The sequence below is a fragment of the Bos taurus genome, chromosome 16 (assembly GCF_002263795.3).
Source record: "Bos taurus isolate L1 Dominette 01449 registration number 42190680 breed Hereford chromosome 16, ARS-UCD2.0, whole genome shotgun sequence".
Taxonomy (NCBI): Eukaryota; Metazoa; Chordata; class Mammalia; order Artiodactyla; family Bovidae; genus Bos; species Bos taurus.
Window position 1 is genome coordinate 44,376,266 of NC_037343.1, and position 18,422 is coordinate 44,394,687.

Sequence of the window (18,422 nt, forward strand, 5' to 3'; positions counted from 1 at the left end):
AAGTCTGGCCCTACCCACTTCCCCAGGCTCCTTCTTCATTTACTCTTCCTGTCTGGTGCTCTTCAGCTATACTGACCTTGCAATTTCTCTTCTGCCACAGGCCTTGGCATTTACTGTTCCTTATCTGGAAGGATGTCTCCACCACCCCATCTCTATCTCATCCCCTTTTGCTTTGCTGTCGTTCAGCCGTTAAGTTGTGTCCGACTCTTTGTGACCTCATGGACTGCAGCACACCAGGCTTTCCTGTCCTCCATTATTTCCTAGAGTCTGCTCAAACTCACATCCATTGAGTCGGTGATGCCATCCATCCAACCATCTCATCCTCTGTCACCCCTTCTTTTCCTGCTCTCAATCTTTCCCAGCATCAGGGTCTTTTCCAATGTGTCAGCTCTTCACATCAGGTGGCCAAATATTGGTGCTTCAGCTTCAGCACTGGTCTATTCATCTTTCTTTCCCATTTCAGCTCAAGGTCACTTTTTTAGGGAAGACTTCCCTGACCAGCTCCCCAACCCTTCTTTAGAACTCTTTTTATAGTTACAAATTCATCAGTGTTTTACCAGACGAAATTCTGCCTTCCCCGCTAGATTCTTAGCCACATGATATAAGTTTACACTTATATTAATGATGCTTAATAATAATAATATATGGTAATGATTTGGGAATGAGATCTGGGACCCCAAATTCTCTTGTCAGAATTCTTGGCAAACAAGTATTCTTAGCAAACACTTTCTCCATTGTGAGAGATTAGAGAGTACCTAATCTAGAGAAAAGGACCCCAAAATTAGTTTTGGGGTCCTTTTTCTGGATAAAATCCTAATATAATTTCCCTGTAATGAATCAAACTGTATGGAAGGTGGAGAAGAGAAAATCAGGAAAGTCCTGGCAGAACCTGAGTCTGGCCACTTTTCTCTTTTATTTATTTTTTAAATTAATTTTTATTGGAGTGTGATTGATTTACAATGTTGTCTTAGTTTCTGCTGAAAAGTAAAGTGAATCACTTATACATATATCCATCTTTTTTAGATTGTTTTCCCATATAGGTCATTACAGAGTGCTGCAAGTTTCCTGTGCTATACGATAGGTTCTTTTAGTTATCTCCTCTTTGCTTTAAAAATGATTCTTTGGCTCTCATCAGAGGTAGTTTCAAGCACAGGTCAGTTTCTTGGAAACATTAGTACGTGTTCCCAGGACACGCCTTGGTCTGCTATGTGCTATTGGGCAAAATGTCCTTAGGTTAATCAGTGGTGTTTATTATTGTCGTTTTAAACCCCAAGACAAAATCGGATTTCAATCGGTAGTTTCCCTCCCTAGTTCAGAAGGAGAGGAGAGCAGGGCGGGAGAGCAAGGGCCAGAGATGTAAAGAAGACACTCCCCTCCTCCCAGCTCCCCGACACCCACACCCTCCCCTACCCCCCACCCTGCGCCTCCATCTCCTCCTCCCAATCCCCGTTTTCAGCTCTCGAGGGTAATAAATAAACATGGAAAGTTCAGTAAACCACAGACACTTGTAGAGGGCCATCCCAGGCCACACAGCAGGGACAGTCCCCGCTTCGGACCAGGGTGCCAGTCCGCGTTCTGATTCCGCATTATCCGTGGACGCCCAAAGGCCCGCCCTCCTCCCACGGGCCTAAAGGGTCCTGAGGACCCCAGGCTGCTGGGCCCGGGGCAGGGGGTGGGAAGGACCTGACAGGGGACAGACACAGACGACCTGAGCGGGGACAAGTCTGTTCCAGGCCCTCCGGGGTCCTCAGGTGCCCTCGAGGGTCCTGGGCTGAAGAGGCTTCAGACGGGTGGGGAATCCCTGGGCAAGGGTAAGGAGGCGTTCTGCGCGCAGCATACCCGCGGCCTCCCCTCGGCGGCCTCCCCTCGGCGGCCTCCCCTCGGCGGCCTCCCCTCGGCGGCCTCCCCTCGGCGGCCTCCCCTCGGCGGCCTCCCAGCGCGTTCTCCCGCTCGCGCTGCGCTCCCGCCGCTGAGGCGTTGGTGACGCCGCGGCGGTGCCTGCCTGAGGCCTACGGAGCAGGTACTACCGCACCCCCCAACCCCACCCCATCCTGGGCCTGTACCGCCGTCTCCTCCCCCACCCCCACTCCAGGTGGGAGGTGAAGGCTGCAGGAAGAGGAGAGGTCTGTGTCCCCCTCTCTCAGTTGTCAGCTCCCCGCGGGCCGCAGGGGGCCAAGTGGAAGCTTTGGGCCAAGAAGTGGTTCTCTTGATTTCCTCTGGGCCTGGCAATGACCCATGATGGCAAACTTCTGACACTGCTTTTGTTTTCCCCAACCTGTCCCCTTTCTTCACTCTCCCCTCCCCGCCCCCCCCCCAACTAAAGTGCATTTTCTTTGGAGAATTTTTCAAAACTCTTTTGAAATAATTGGAAACCTCTGGTCTTGCCAAACCTTAGTTGGAAATCATTGTATTAGGGCTGTGACCCAGAAGGGAAAAAACAATAAGTGAGGTTAGAGAGAGAAAATGGTCAATGCCCACCTCCCCACTGCCCCCCAGTACACCCCAGACACATGTTAATGGGGAAGCAGGGACCACATACACATACACACACACACACACACACACACACACACACACACACACACACGGTCACCTTCGTCTGCAGCCTCCTACACAGAGGCACCAATTCCCCAGCTTGCCACTGATGCCAAGAACGGTGCCTGACACACAGTGGGCCCCCAAATTAACTGTTACTTGAAAGTAAACCAGGTCATGTGCCTATATTAACTGTGGGGTTTGTGCCACAGCAAATAAAACAGGGACTATGCCCTGTAAGGGTGAAAACCTTGTGAGGCTTTGCTCTGGATTTTGGCTGCTGACCTGGTGTGCCCCCATGACGGCTGAACACGTGCTGAGCGCAGGGGGCCAACAATGGCCTGGCCGTGAGTGAGGAACCCAGACGAGCAGCTGTGATTCACTTTCCTGCCCTGCAGATAAAGGGATTTGAAATATTTACTGCTTTGCAATAGTGATGATTACACAGAAAATCGCATCCCTTGGCCACTCTGAGTTCCTTAAAAAGAAAAATAAAGAAACTTTCCGAGAAAAGTGTTGCATGGTAATTTGGGCAAAAGCCGAGTCTCCTGCAGAGGGACTTGCTGCAGGATTTTCTGGCAGGGTTCTCTTCTGAGAAGCCACTAATGAGCCCGTCTCTTGCCCCTCTGTTACTGGAGTATTGCAGGGTCAGTGGCACCTGTTGCTTTCCACGTTTTGTGACAGAAATAACCCTTCCAGTCACCCATCATGAGGCTGACTTTCGCAGTAAGAAAATACCGCAGACTGTCCCAATCAGGAAGGCACGGTGCCTACAGTCCCTGGGGGGTGCCCACTTGCTGAGCTAGACCCCAGACAGCTCCTTTCAAAAGAAGAAGTGAAAACAAGGCAAACGTCTGGGTTCCCGAAAGGGTTATTCTGCCTTAGACTGCCCATAAAAATGCTATTGGCTGTTACCTGGCTCGGCCAAAGTACATCCAGAATGTCTTCTCTCGCCATTCAGTGCATTTGGTATTTTGGCTGAAAGGAAACAAGCAGAACTCTGCACTTCCAGAGCAAAGATGGAGCCGCAGGATCCAGTCAAGAGGGAAGGGGTAAGTGTACTGTCAGGGAGGCAGTGAGGAGCAGCCCCGTCAGGACCTGTTCAGCATTGCTGGGGGATGCTCTTCAAAGTCGTGTGCACGGGGGGCCGCCCCCTCAGAGTTCACCCGCAGCTGGACTTTACAGGGACTAGAGAGAGGAGAGATTTAGAGACTTTTAGGTTTAAAGGTTCTTTGGGAGCATTCTTCTGGAAGAGCTTTTCAAAGTAGTTAGAACAGAATTGATGGGACTCAAAGGGATTGATTTATCACAACTTCCTTAAGAACTTTAGATGAAGGGCTTCTGAAATCAGCAACAATATCCTTACCCATGGCCCCTGAGAGATTTTTTTGATTTTATTTGATTTTGGCTTCTGGACATTTTCATTAACCTTTTCAGCAGGTAAATCCAGCTAAGCCAGTATGCAAAGAAGATAGAAAGGATGTTGCAGGATTTGAATGTAACTCAGCTCGGTAGCAGAGCAGAGATTTCCTACCTTTTAGATAATGAGACTCCTTTTTTTTTAGAGACAAAAGATTTTCTGGACTTCTTTCGAAGTGTGCTGCTGTATAATTGCTGTTGTTATTTTTGATTGTCTCTTGCTGTACTTTTGATTATCTTTTGATTGAGGAAAATGCATAGGGACAGAAAGGTAACATAAAAGTACTGACACTTTAAGAAGTTTGGGAGTAGATACATATCTGTGCAAATTTACTATTTATTCATAGATATGAGACCCTTGCCATGGTCAAGTTGGACACATGTTCTGGAGTTAATAGATTAAAGTGGGTTTGGAAGGCAGAAATGCCTGGGATTCATTTCTGCTCCAGCCTATTCTAGCTGTGGGAACTTGGGCAAGTTATTTAACTACTCTGTGCCTCCGTTTTCTCATCTATAAAATGGGAATGATAGCCTTGCCATTCACAGAGGGCTGCTGGAACAACTAAATGAGATAATGCATGTAAATTACCTAGCATAGAGTAGATCCGCCATACATATTATTCTTTAAATTAATTTATTTTTGGCTGTACTGGGTCTTCGTTGCTGCACACAGACCCTCTCTAGTTGCAGTGAGCAGGGGCTACTCTTCGTTGAGGTGCACAGGCTTCTCCTTGAAGCGGCTTCTCTTGTGAAGCACGGGTTCTAGGCACACAGGCTTCAGGAACTGTGGTGCGTGGGCTTAGTAGTTGCATCACATAGGCTTAGCTGCTCCTCAGCATGGGGGATCTTCCCGGATCAGGGATCGAATCTGTGTCCTCTGCATTGACAGGCCGTTTCCCACCCACTGTCCCACCAGGGAGGTCCCCATATTATTATTTTTGATCATCCTTTAGAGCAGGGCGCTACTGACATTCGGAGCTGTGGGGCCAGGGAGGGGGATGGTGGTGGCTGGCCTGGCTGTTGTAGGTTGTTTGGCATCATCTCTGGTGTCTGCTCACCAGATGCCAGTCTCACCCTCGCCCATGAGATTTCCTGCTTTGGAATCAGTGTGTCACGCCACAGGGCTTGTCTTGTGGACCTCATGGTAATAAGACCGTGCTAGGTCAAATGTTATCTCCTCTATTTTACAGAGAAGAGACTGTGAGATAACAAGAGCTTGGAGATTAGGGGATCAGGGGAAGCCCTGGTCCTTTCTGTGCCGCCTCTTCAGAGAGTAATGCGCCACCCAACTGTGTCCCCAAGTGCGGCTGCAAAATAACAGAAACGCCCCACGTGGTGGTCCCTGAAAATGAACGATGCATTTTGAAAGGACGTGATTAAATCGGTTACATACAAGGACGTGATTAAATGGTTACATACAAAACATAATCATAGTCACTTGCTTCTGCGATCCCCCCAGGAGGGAGGCCTCCTCCAGGGATCCATCCCAGGAATGCATGCTGCCCCTTCCAGGCTCCTGAGGGCAGACCTAGTCCTTTGGTAAATACGTGCGGGGGACATCAAAACAGAACTAAGCCAGTGGTGGCTGTGAAAAAGAACCTGCAAGTCACACAGCAAAGCTGAAGGGGCATTTAGGAGCTGAGGAGAAGTGGGGACAGTGAGTGAGGCCATAGAGTCTGGGCGACCACCGGGGGTGGGGGTGGGGCCGCTGCTCAGGCTGGTGGGAAGGGCCCAGCTCTCTTTCCCTCTGGTGGCTGTGTGTGTGACCGCAACCTCACCGGCCTTTGGGTTCCTCATCTGTAAAGAGAAAAGACACAAATTTGGTGTGCCCGAAGACTTCCCACGGGGAAAAAAAGATTCTTGGGCTGAAAGACAAAATAAAATGGATTATAAAAAGAAAATGCCAGAATGCTTTGGAAGATGAAAGCAGAGGTTTTTTTGTGGATGCCGCCACCAACTAGTTGAGTGTCATTGAGCAAGTAACTTCCCTCTGATTTGCATCGTTAATAATTAATATTGATAACAAACCTCTGATGTAATGTGTAACGCTTATAGTGTGTACCACAAGTCAGCTGTGGGTCTGAGCGTTTCACATGTATGAACTCATTTATTCCCCACATCCATCCTGTGAGGAAAGCAGTATCATCATCCCCATTTTACAGATGAAGGACAGAGAAGTTTAGGAGCTGGCCCAAGGCCACACAGCCAGCAGCAAGAAAGGCAGCTGCGGACTCCCACAGAGACAGGGCACTTCCAGTTTGTCTATCTTTCTCTCCTCAGCACTCAGACCTCAAGGAACGTTTGTGAGACTTTGGATTCATTCCATAGTGTGATAAAGTGACTTACTGTGTTAATAATTCATAGGAACTCTTATTTTCCCAGGATATTTTGTTCTGACTGGAGATGCATGACAAAAAGTCTTAGGCTGAGAGTGTCTCTCTGACGTAGAAAAGAAATTGGAGCCAAATTCCTGAGAGATGGTTTGGGTGGGGCCTTCTTCCCAGAGACCTGGAATCACACCCTGTCAGAAATGTTCTCACCGTCTTGAAAAACAGGAAGCCAGCTTACTGTGGGCACGAGGGAAGTGACCCCTAGCTTTTTCTCCCAAACGCTCAAACTCACAGCTCTACAGGCCGCGGAGCCACTTGTCATTTTTTTTTTTTTTGGCTGTGCTGGGTCTTCATGGCTGTGTGGAGCTTTTCTCTAGTTGCAGCGAGTGAGGCTGTTCTTTGCTGCAATGCACAGGCTTCTCTTTGTAGGGGCTTCTCGTTGCCGAGCACAGTCTCTAGGGCACACGGGCTTCATAGTAGCTCCAGGCTCTAGAGCACAGGCTCAATAGTTGTGGTGCATGGGCGTAGTTGCTCCGTAGCACGTGGGATATTCCTGACCAAGGATCGAACCCGTGTCTCCTGTACTGGCAGGCAGATTCTTTACCTCTGAGCCACCAAGGAAGCCCCTCTTGTCATTTTTAACAAGCTTGTGGGAGACCTGCACATCCTGTCTGGCCCCTTCCTCTCTTTCTCATGCCCTAATCCAACCCTGTACCAAATTCTTCCTTTTGTCCTCCTCACAAGTATTAAAAAAAAGAGAGAAGAGAGACAAAAAGGAAAGCTTAAATCTGAATTTCTTTTACACCCCTCTTTTATATAGTGTAATAACTTTATTGGGAATATAACTCCCAGACCATTTCACCCCTTTAAACTTATACAATTCAATATACATTCACAGAATTGAATAACTATCACCATAATCAATTAAAACTTTTTTAAATATATTTTTTTAAATTTATTTTTGGCTGCACTGGGTTTCTGTTGCTGTGCATAGGCTTTCTCTAGGTGTAGTGAGCCAGAACTGCTCTAGTTGTGAGACACAGGGCTTCTCACTGTGGTGGTTTTCTTGTTGCAGAGCATGAGCTCTAGGGCACGCAGGCTTCAGCAGCTGTGGCACATGGGTTCAGTTGCCCTGCAGCATGTGAAATCTTCCCGGACCAGGGATCGAACCTGTGTCCCCTACATTGACAGGCAGACTCTTAACCACTGGACAACCAGGGAAGTCCACCACAATCAATTTTACAAGATTTTCATCACCTTTAAAAGAAACTCTGTACCTATGGACAGTCACTCTGCATTTCCCCCATCTCCTCCTCTTCTCCCCCAACCCTGGGCAGTCACCGATTGATCTCTGTCTCCATGGATCTGTCTATTCCGGACATTTCACACAGATGGAACCAGGTGATCTGTGACTGGCTTCTTTCACGTAGCCCGTTTTCAAGGTCTGTTCACTTTGTAGGCCGTAACAGGGCTCCATTCTTTTTCACGGCCATGTAATATTTCACTGAATGACTATTCCACGTTTTGCTTATCAGTTCATCAGTTCATGAACATTTGGGTTGTTTCCACTTTTGAGTATGGTAAAAATGCTGCTATGAACATTTGTGATCAAGTTTGTGTAAACTCAAGTTTATGTTTTCATTCTCTTGGGTATAAACCTAGGAGTGGATTTGCTGGTCATATACTTACTCTACATTTAACTTTTTGAAGAACTGTTGGACTGTTTTCCAAAGTGGCTGCACCATTTTGCATTCCCCCAGCAATGTGAGAGGGTTCACAACGTCCTTATCAACACGTATTATGTTTTTTTGGCTTTAATCATCCTAATGAGTGAGCAGTAGCATCAAACTGTGGGTTTGATTTTCATTTTTCTGACAGAATACCAGTTCCTTTCATTTTGCTCCCTAAAATAATCCTCAAAGCTGGCACCTCTTGCCCCTGCCTTAGTCACTCCGCTACCCAAGCCCCCACCCTCTCTCAGTCATTTTCCTGACTTCCCTTTTTAACCACTTTTGTGGATTTTCTTCATAAAACTTGCTACAGTTCTAGTTTAATTATTAAGTACTTTAAAAAAAAGTCTTCCCCATTGGACCACAGTCTTCTTGGGGGCAGGCATTTTGTTCAACAGACTGTAGGGTGGTATCTGGCTCATAGGTGGCTGTCAGTAAATATTTGTTTAATGCATTGTCCATGAAAAATTAACCAGCAGTCAATCTAAGAAAGACATGGAAATTTTTATTCATGCCAGCTTGAGGATTATAACCTGGGAAACAGCCTTTCAGAGAGCTCTGGGGACTCTTCTTCCTGTTAGAAGTCAAAGCACAGTTATGTAATTTCTGAGACAGAGGGTTATATACATCAAAGTAACGTATTGATGGTTTACGTAGTCTAGAAAAGCAAGTAAAGAGCTATTGTGACCTCTTATAGGACTGAAGAAGGAATGTTGTCTCCTAAGGTTTTATCTTGCTGGAGCCGGGAGGAAATTGCTTTTTTTTATTATTTATTTATCTATTTAGGAGTAGGCATTCCTGTGTTTTCTAAGGGGACCTAGTTAATGTGTAACACAGATGCACAATGCACCCTAAAGGGGAGGAGATAATGATCCAAGCAGCGAAGAAGATTTTACCTTAAATTTTTCTTTTCCTGCCTTAAGAATAATTCTGTTTCATCCAAAGGAAGGAGTTTGGACAGCAAGGTTGTGAAGACTTACCAAAATGTCTTGCATTTTCCCACAAAGGGTGAGCTCTGATTCCCAAGGGTCCCTAGAATGTGCCTGTGGCTTGAATTCAAGGAAGAAGCCAGGGACTAGAAGTTGAATCATGTGCTCTAGGCTTAAAGAATTGACAGCCTGAGATCCTTCTGATGAATTTTGCTAGATCCTGTAAAAGCAGTCAAGGAGCTGTCTAGTCATGTGCCTGGCAAGATCCTCCCAGTTTAGGGTATGAGCTCAGGGCATCACTCAGCTCCCTGGCTGAGCTTTGCTAAGGACTTAAATCCTAGGACTCATCAAAGCAGAATGCCGGAGTTGCCCCTGCAGAATGAATGAAACTGGGTGCATTTATAGTTTATCACTTACTGAGAAGAGAATTGGAAGAGGAGACATTTTAATTAACATTTTTTCTTCCTTCATTTCTTCCTTCCTTCCTTCCTCCCTTCCATCAAATCAAGCAATAGGACAGCTATGAAGTGAAGTGAAATTCACTCAGTATGTGTCCAACTCTTTGTGACCGCCATGGACTATACAGTCCGTGGAATTCTCCAGGCCAGAATACTGGAGTGGGTAGGCTTTCCTTCTCCAGGGGATCTTCCCAACCCAGGGATCGAACCCCAGGTCTCCCACATTGCAGGTGGATTCTTTACCAGCTGAGCCACCAGGGAAGCCCAAGAATACTGGAGTGGGTAGCCTATCCCTTCTCCAGCTACAGGGGAGGGATCTTTGCTTTGTTCTCTACTATCTCCCTATTACATAGGACCAGAATGCCTGACGCACAGTGGGTGCTCAATCTGTTGATGAATGAATGAGTGAATGATTACCCGGAGCACTTCAGGAGATGAGCTCCCTATTACCATTAGGACCAGAATGCCTGACGCACAGTGGGTGCTCAGTCTGTTGAATGAATGAATGAGTGAATGATTACCCGGAGCACTTCAGGAGATGAGCTCCCTATTACATAGGACCAGAATGCCTGACACACAGTGGGTGCTCAGTCTGTTGAAATCGAATGAATGAGTGAATGATTACCCGGAGCACTTCAGGAGATGAGCTCAGTTGGCCCTATGCTATCTACTGGGTGGGGTTTTGGGGGTGGTGGTGGGTGTGGCCTACCTGTGTACCCCCGTCTTTAGAAAACACCATGCAGCAACTGCCCTGGAACCCTTCTTCCCTCCTGGGCCCCATTGCCTGCTCCCCGACTTCCATCACCCACTGCCTCTACTGGCCCCAGGGAGTGGTGGGGCCTGAGCCTACTGCTCCTTTTCGGTGGCTCTTCTCATCCTCACCAGAAACTTCCTGTGAACAAAGTGTTTGTTAATTTATTTGGTGGAGGGAGGGTTCGGCTCTTAACCAGGGCCTTTGCGGGTCCTACACTTGCTCTGTGGGGTAGGGGAGGGGTGTCACTAGCTCGCACGTCCCCTTCCGGGCACAAGGCAAGGCCCGGGTGACCACTGTTTCTCAGCCTGTCCTATTCCTACTTGCCTCTCTCAAAAGGTTCCTCCTTAGATCAGCAGGGATGTTGTTCAAGGAGATGTGAGGACCACAGCTCGGCACAGAGGTACTGGGTCCCATGTGCCAGGGACCTCAGTAGGAACACAGGATGAAGTGCATCAACAGTGGGTTCTGAGAGCCATACCCAGACTCACCCCCAGTCAGTGGATTCACCTTCAGGACTAGACGCTTCCATAAAATTAATCTTCGCAATAACTCCAAGGGTTGTCATTATCCTAATGCTAAAGATGAGGAAATTGAAGATCAAAGAAATTAAGCCAGAAAGTGGCAATGAACAAATTCAAACTGAGATCCATAGGGTCTAACAGCAAAGCTCCTTCCACTTAATGAGTGTTCAAAGTTTCCCAAGGGTCAAAGGGGATATCACGGAATGTGTGTGTTTAAAGAGTCCCCCGAAATCTATATTTAAATTTTTTTCACTGTGCCTTCTGCTTCTTACAGCAAAGTCTAGAGGTTAAAGGAAATGAATCAGTGACCCTAAATAATTAAAAATTTTCACATTTCTTCTCTTTGATTTTTAAGGGAGTTTGTGTCGGAGGCAACCCTTTGGACTACAGCCCACCAGGCACCTCTGTCCTTGGGATTTTTCAGACAAGAATACTGGAGTGGGTTGTCATTTCCTCCTCCAGGGGATCTTCCTGAGCCAAGGATCAAACCCACATCTCTTGCATCTCCTGCATTGCAGCGAATTCTGAACTTGCTGAGCCATCAGGGAAGCCCCGGTGGCATAGTGGTAAAGAAACCACCTGCCAATCCAGGAGACATAAGAGATGTGGGTTCAGTCCCGGAGTCAGGAAGATCTCCTAGAAGAGGAAATGGCAACCCCTTCCAGTATTTTTGCTTGGAGAATCTCATGGACAGAGGAGCCTGACAGGCTACAGTCCTTGGGATGGCAAAGAGTTGGACACGACTGAGCGACTAAACACACAAACACACGACTGAGCGACTAAACACACAAGTGCTGTTGGAGGCAGTGCTTGAGTGCATTTGCTGCAGTAGGCCAAGGCAGCTCCACAGCAGAAATGTCATAGAAGCACTCAGACATTGGATGGAGTGCTGGAACAGGTGACCCTTTAGTTCTGTTCTGACCCAGTGATTCTCAACCAGGGGCAAGTCCCCACCCACTCTGGGGACATCTAGCTATGTCTGGAGACATTTAGGTTGCCACACATGGGGGGAGGGCTGTCCCTACCATGCACATAGGACAGCCCAGGACAACACAGGATTGTCCAAGCCTAAGCGCTACTGTTAAGGAAACCTGTGCCACACAGGTGAGTGGAGGGTAGGTTTCCAGACACGGAGTGGTTGAAAGACCGTGGGTCTTCAGGTCCCATTACATCCATCTTTCTACAAGACTCTGAGTAAATCCTGAGTTCCATGGAAGCCCGGGGATGCTTCCTGACCTGAAGCTGTGATCTCGTCTCCCGCAGAGGCTGACACCCGTGATTGTTCTGGCGACACTGATAGCTGCCTTTGGGTCGTCCTTCCAGTATGGGTACAACGTGGCTGCTATTAACTCCCCTTCAGAGGTAGGTCGCTGTGGTGGGCAAGGCACAGCCCCCCAGGGAACAGGGAGGTGGGTTTGGAGCAGCTGGTGTCTGGGTGGCTGCTAGGGTGGACCACATACGTGTTGGGGGCACACGGTGGGGCCTTGAGTGAAGGGAGGGGTCACACCCAGGAGACAACAGCACAGACTCAAGGAACCTGCAGGCACAGGGCCGTGGGGCTGCACCAGGTCCCCGGGCCTCAGATTCTTGTGGAGAGCCAGGCCTGGCTGGACACAAGGCGGGCTGGCCTCAGGGGTGGTCGGGGGGGAGGTTTGAGAGGGCTCTAATCTTATACAGACAGGTAATCCACGGCAGGGTCTGGATGGGGAAGGGATCATCTGACATTGATTCTGTGATTGGAAGGGTGGAGTCATTCCTTTCTGGGGTTAGAAACATCCTGAGTGGTTTGCCTATCAGAGGCCTTGCAGCCCCCTACATTCTGCCCCCGGCCTGTGGGTGCCCCCTGCTAATTGCTTTTAATCCTCAGTCCCTCTCCTGCACTTCATCATGTTGATGTCCACATGCCCAGCTCATCCCATCGGGTGGCCTAACAGCTTCCATTCTTCTTTCTGCACAAACCAGCTCGAATGACTCTGGTGTTCTGCTTTGCTCTGCTCTCCAGTTCATGAAAGACTTCTACAACTATACCTACTATGACAGAGTCGGTGAATACATGAACGAGTTCTACTTGACCTTGCTGTGGTCGGTTACCGTGTCCATGTTTCCCTTCGGAGGCTTCCTCGGCTCTCTCATGGTTGGCCCCTTGGTAAATAACTTAGGCAGGTAAGAGACAGTGAAACTCATAGACTCCATCAGAGTTTAAAACCCAGACCAAAAAAAAAAAAAGTCTCACAGACAAATAAACTTATGGTTTCCAGTAGGGAAGGATCCGGGCAAGGGATAGTTAGGGAGTCTGGGATGGATATGTACACACTGCTGTATTTAAAAGGGACGCACGGTGTAGCACAGCGAGCTTTGCTCTGCCGCATAGCATGGCAGCCTGGATAGGCGGGGACTTTGGTAGAGAATGGATACATGGATATGTATGGCTCAGTCTCTTTGCTGTCCACCTGAAACTGTCATGACATTGTTAATCGGCTATACTCCAATATAAAAGAAAAAGTTTCAGAAAAAGAAAAAAAAAATTTTTAAAGCCAAGCTTAAAGCAGAAATCATTATTGTAAAACTAGGTAATGACCACTGTGATGATTTTTCTTTCTTAATGGAGTTAAGAAGAAGACCAGACCTTGACCAAGTGTCTGGGGACTTAGGCAATGAAGGTCTCAAGGGTGGAGGTGGGTGGGGGTGACGGTTCTCGGGCTCTGGGGTGGGCTTGGACAGAACACAGAGTGCTTCAGAGATCAGGATTCACTCCCACTCTTGCCCTCTCTTGTCTTAAAATCTTACCACAACTTCTTTCTGGCCTTTGGAAGAGTCAAGGGTAGGACAGCATGGCCAAGACATGGGGCACAGTGTAGACTGTAGCCTAATGCTCCTAAACTCTGCCTCCTAAGTGAAGATAAGCTAACCTGCTCTGTTCTTTTATACTGGGGCCCAGTAATATGCAAAATGTAGCCCAAGTTAAATTCCTGCAAAACTCTGAAGTGGCTAAGATCAGTGTCCAGCCCTTCCGGGTGAAACCATGATCCCAGGGCGACCTTCATTGTGAGGGTCATGAACGCCAAGAGCAGAGCTTAAATCTTGCCTCTAACTCTAGACACATGAGAGGTTCTGTATTTGATTCTCCCACTCCCCGGGTAAAAATCCACAGGCATGAGATAGCAGCCTTGTTATGAGCAACATTTAAGAGTTCCTCCCCTCCAACCTCCTCCCTCTGAGGATGGGCACACAGAGGCAGGTTGAGGTCAGGGCTCCATTCTCAGCCACAGATCTAGTGAGCTCAAGACTCAAGGCCCGACTTTACAACTTGATTCCTTCCCCAGTCTTTTTCAAAAAGAATCTAAGGACTTCCCTGGTGGCTCAGAGGTAAAGACTCTGCCTGCCAACTCAGGAGACACAGGCTCAACCCCTGATCTGAGAAGATTCCATAGGCTGAGGAACAACTAAGCCCATGTGACACAGCTATTGAGCCTGTGCTCCCCAACAAAAGAAGCCTCTGCAATGAGAAGCCACAAGCGGGGAGTAGTCCCCTCGCTGCAACTAGAGAAAAAGGCTTGCAGCAATGAAGACTCAGCACAGCCAAAAATAAACAAATAAGTCAAATTATTTATATATATATATATATATATATATATGTAAAACACACACACACAAAAGTAGAATCTGAGAATAGACACATACAAGCTGTGAATTGGAATCTAAGATCCTGAAGTCTTTCGGACAGTCTGGTGTTGGATGCACAGTTCTCCTTGTGGACCACCAGGGGGCAGGACATCAATCAGGTCACAGGTCTGCAGGGTGCTTCTCGAGTGAAGGACTAGCCGTCTGGTCTGCAGATGGAGCTGACAGTTACAAGTCCAACTGAAGAAGTGATAAATACTGTTCAGTTGTTTGTGGTTTTCTTAAAGATTTGTCAGCATTCCTTAAATGTCAGTAGCAAGCTAACAATTTATTGATTTGTTCGTCTGTGCCAGGCTCTATCCCAAGTGCTTTTAGGGGATATTCAGTTCACTTCAGTTCAGTCGCTCAGTCATATCCGACTCTGCAATCCCATGGGCTGCTGCATGCCAGGCTTCCCTGTCCATAACCAACCCTGAGACTTTACTCAAACTCATGTCCATAGAGTCGGTGATGCCGTCCAATCATCTCATCTTCTGTCTTCCCCTTCTCCTGCCTTCCCAGCAACAAGGTCTTTTCCAGTGAGTCAGTTCTTCACATCAGTTGGTCAAAGTATTGGAGCTTCAGCTTCAGCATCAGTCCTTCCAATAAATATTCAGGACTGATTTCCTTTAGGATTGACTGGTTTGATCTCCTTGCTAGTCCAAGGGACTCTCAAAGAGTCTTCTCCAAACACCACAGTTCAAGACTATCAGTTCTTTGGCTTAGGGGATATTAATTCCACCAATTCTTACAAAAGCCCCTTCCTCTTTTCACACTTGGGAAAAACAGGCAAAGAGGGGTGCTGTAACTTAGCCAGAATTACACAGCTGGGAGGAAATTGCATCTCTAAGCATGTGCAAGTAATGTCCACACTGGACTCTGTTATTTCAGCCACAGATATCTTCTCAATCTGTTGCTTTATTTTTAATTGTATATATAGTATTTTTAAAGCTTACTTTTGTTATGTGTTTAATGAATTAATGTATTCATTTTGCCTGTTCTGGGTCTTAGTTGCAGCTTGGGGGATCTTCAGACTCCGTTGTGGCATGCAGGATCTTTATTTTTTTTATTTTTTTTATTTTTAAACTTTACAATATTGTATCGGTTCCGCCATAATGCAGGATCTTTAGTTGCAGCATATGGGATCTAGTTCCCTGACTAGGGATCGAACCTGGGCCCCTAAATTGGGAGCTTGGAGCCTTAGCCACTGGACCACCAGGGAAGTCCCCATATAGTAAAAATTCAAAATCTTTAAATGTTCAAGTGGTCACATTTAACTAATTCATGATTTTTGCTTTTTGTGTCTTAAATAGTCTTTCTTACCAGAGGTCTAGGAGGGCATGGCAACTCCCATGGACAGAGGAGCCTGGTGGGCTACCGTCCATTGGGTTGGAAAGGGTTGGACACACTGAAGCAACTTAGCACCCATGCACACACCAGATGTCATTCGGATGGTCTTCTATAATTTAAAAAATAATTTTACAACTTTGTCTTCCCCATATAGATCTGGAATTTTGATTTGTATTTGATGGGTGAGTGGTGAGGGAAAGCCAGTTTTATTTTTTTCATGTAAAAAAATAAATTGAAATCCCTGAAAAAGGATTCTACTTGGAATTACTTTGGATTTATTTAATTGGAGGAAAACTGACATCCTTACACTACTGAATCTTCTCTTTCACAAGCAGTCTATGGCTCATTTATTTACCCCAGAAGTTACTCCAGTTGCTTGTCTGAGGTTTCATGTCTTCTGTTCTGGAAAGTTTTCAGCCATCATTTCTGTGAATATTTTTTCTCCTCCATTTTCTATATTCTTTCTTCGGGAAACTCCTCAGTGTCTTTGTTGTTGTTGTTGCCTTTTTGACTTCTTTAAAAAATTATTTAAAAAAAGTTATGGTGGGAATTCTCGGTGGTTCAGTGGTTAGGACTGGGTGTTTTCACTGCTGGGGTCTGGGTTTGATCCTTTGTCAGGAAACTAAGATCTTGCAGGAAAAAAAAAAGTGGTAAAATGTATGTATAACATTTTAATCAAATTTTAATTGTGTAGGTATCAGCATTAAGTGCATTCACATTGTTATGTAACCATGACCACCGTCCATCGCTATAACTTCTCATCTTGCAAAAATGGACACTGTGTACCCATTAAACAATAACTCCCCTTTCTCCTCTTCCCCTGAGTCACCAATGGACTTTGTATCTCTGTGCATTTGACTACTCTAGGGACCTCATATGAATGGAATCATGTAAGATTTGTCTTTGTGTGACTGGGTCATCTCACTTTAGCCTAATGCCCTCAAAGTACAATATTATTGTAGCACATGTTGGGATTTCTTTCATTTTAAGGCTGAATAATACTCTGATGTATGAACATACCACATTCAGTTTATTCTTTCATTCATTGATGGATGTCTGGGTTGCTTCCACTCTCTGGCTGCTGTGACTAATGATATTATGAAAGCGAAAGTGTTAGTCGCTCAGTCATGTCCAACCCTTTGTGACCCCATGGACTGTAGCCTGCCAGACTCCTCTGTCTGTGGAATTCTCCAGACAAGAATACTGGAGTGGATAGCCATTCCCTTCTGCAGGGTATCTTCCCAACCCATGGATCAAAGCATGGGTCTCCTGCATTGCAGTTGAATTCTTTACTGTTTGAGCCACCAGGGAAGCCCAATGATATTGTAATCCGCCCTACCTTAATCTGTCGTACTTCCCTCCTCTTCCTCCTGCTCCTTCTTCTTTCTCTCTTTCTTGCTTTCTATGTAACTTCCCCAGATTTGCCTTTCTATTCATTAATTCTCTCCTCTGCTGAAGTTGTCTTCTGCATTTTTGTTTCAATGACTATATTTTTCATTTCTATAATTTTTATTCATTTGTTTTTAAAATCTATCTCTTTTTTGCTATTATTTTGGATAGTTTTGTTTTAAATACTTTCTTGTTCTTTGTATACTATGCTTTGACTCCTTATTTTTTTAAATTAATTTATGTTTAATGGAAGGATAATTGCTTTACAGAATCTTGTTTTCTGTCAAACCTCAGCATGAATCAGCCATAGGTGTACATGTATGCCCTATGACACAACTCATTTAATACATATTTTGTAACTTCTATCTAATCCTGTTGTCTGAAGCTGTACTGTCTGTGTGTGATGTGGTGGATCGTTTTGTGTATCCGGTAACTGTACTGCTCCTTCCTGGGGGGTAATGGGAGTGGTGGCTAGGGGAGTCCCGGGAGCCTGATGTGAGGGGACACCCAAGACAAGCTTTCACTTTGCCGTTGGCTCTCCAGGGCCCAAGTCCATGTCCAGTCTTGACTTAAATGGGAATGCTTTGTAAGTTTCACTAAGTTGGGTTTGTTTTTTTCTTATAGGTTTTTAAGGGATGGGCTTCCCTCATAGCTCATTTGGTAAAGAATCAGCCTGCAATGCAGGAGACCCCAGTTCGATTCGGGGTTGGGAAGATCCGCTGGAGAAGGGATAGGCTACCCACTCCAAAATTCTGGCCTGGAGATTCCATGGACTGTAAAGTCCATGGGGCCGAAAAGAGTCAGACACAAGAGAGCAACTTTCACTCACTCACTCACTCTTTTAAGGGATACCCTTTATTAGCGCACATAAGTTCCTTCATTTTTATGTAGGTGAAAGTGTTAATCACTCAGTTGTGTCCAACTCTTTAAGATCCCATGGACTGTAGCCTACCAGGCTTTTCTGTCCCTGGAATTCTCCAGGCAAGAATACTGGAGTGGGGTGCCATTGCCTTCCCCCGCCAGGGATCGAATCCAGGTCTCCTGCATTACAGGCAGATTCTTTACCGTCTGAACCATCAGGGAACCCCAGCCCTTATTTTTATGCAAGGCTTTTAAAAAAATCATAATGGGTATCAAATTTTGTTGACTTCTTTTACTACTTCACTTGATAATCCTATATTTTCCCTAGTATACTGTTTAATATGGTGTTTTTAACCTTGAAAAGGGAAAATGAAAGTCGCTCTGTCGTGTCTGACTCTTTGCGACCCCATGGACTATACAGTCCATGGAATTCTCCAGGCCAGAATACTGGAGTGGGTAGCCATTCCCTTCTCCAGGGGATCTTCC

General features: G+C 46.3%; 1 protein-coding gene across 1 annotated transcript in view; it reads left to right on the top strand.

Moving 5' to 3' along the window:
- The first annotated feature begins 1,821 nt into the window (after positions 1–1,821).
- Positions 1,822–18,422, top strand: part of LOC107131287 (solute carrier family 2, facilitated glucose transporter member 5) — a 29,015-nt gene continuing 12,414 nt past the window's right edge. Inside the window, exons 1-4 of the mRNA XM_024976743.2 lie at positions 1,822–2,020; positions 3,497–3,587; positions 11,940–12,038; positions 12,679–12,839. Coding sequence (XP_024832511.1) covers positions 3,555–3,587; positions 11,940–12,038; positions 12,679–12,839 — 293 coding nt within the window. The 5' untranslated portion in view covers positions 1,822–2,020; positions 3,497–3,554. The remainder of the gene's footprint in view (positions 2,021–3,496; positions 3,588–11,939; positions 12,039–12,678; positions 12,840–18,422) is intronic.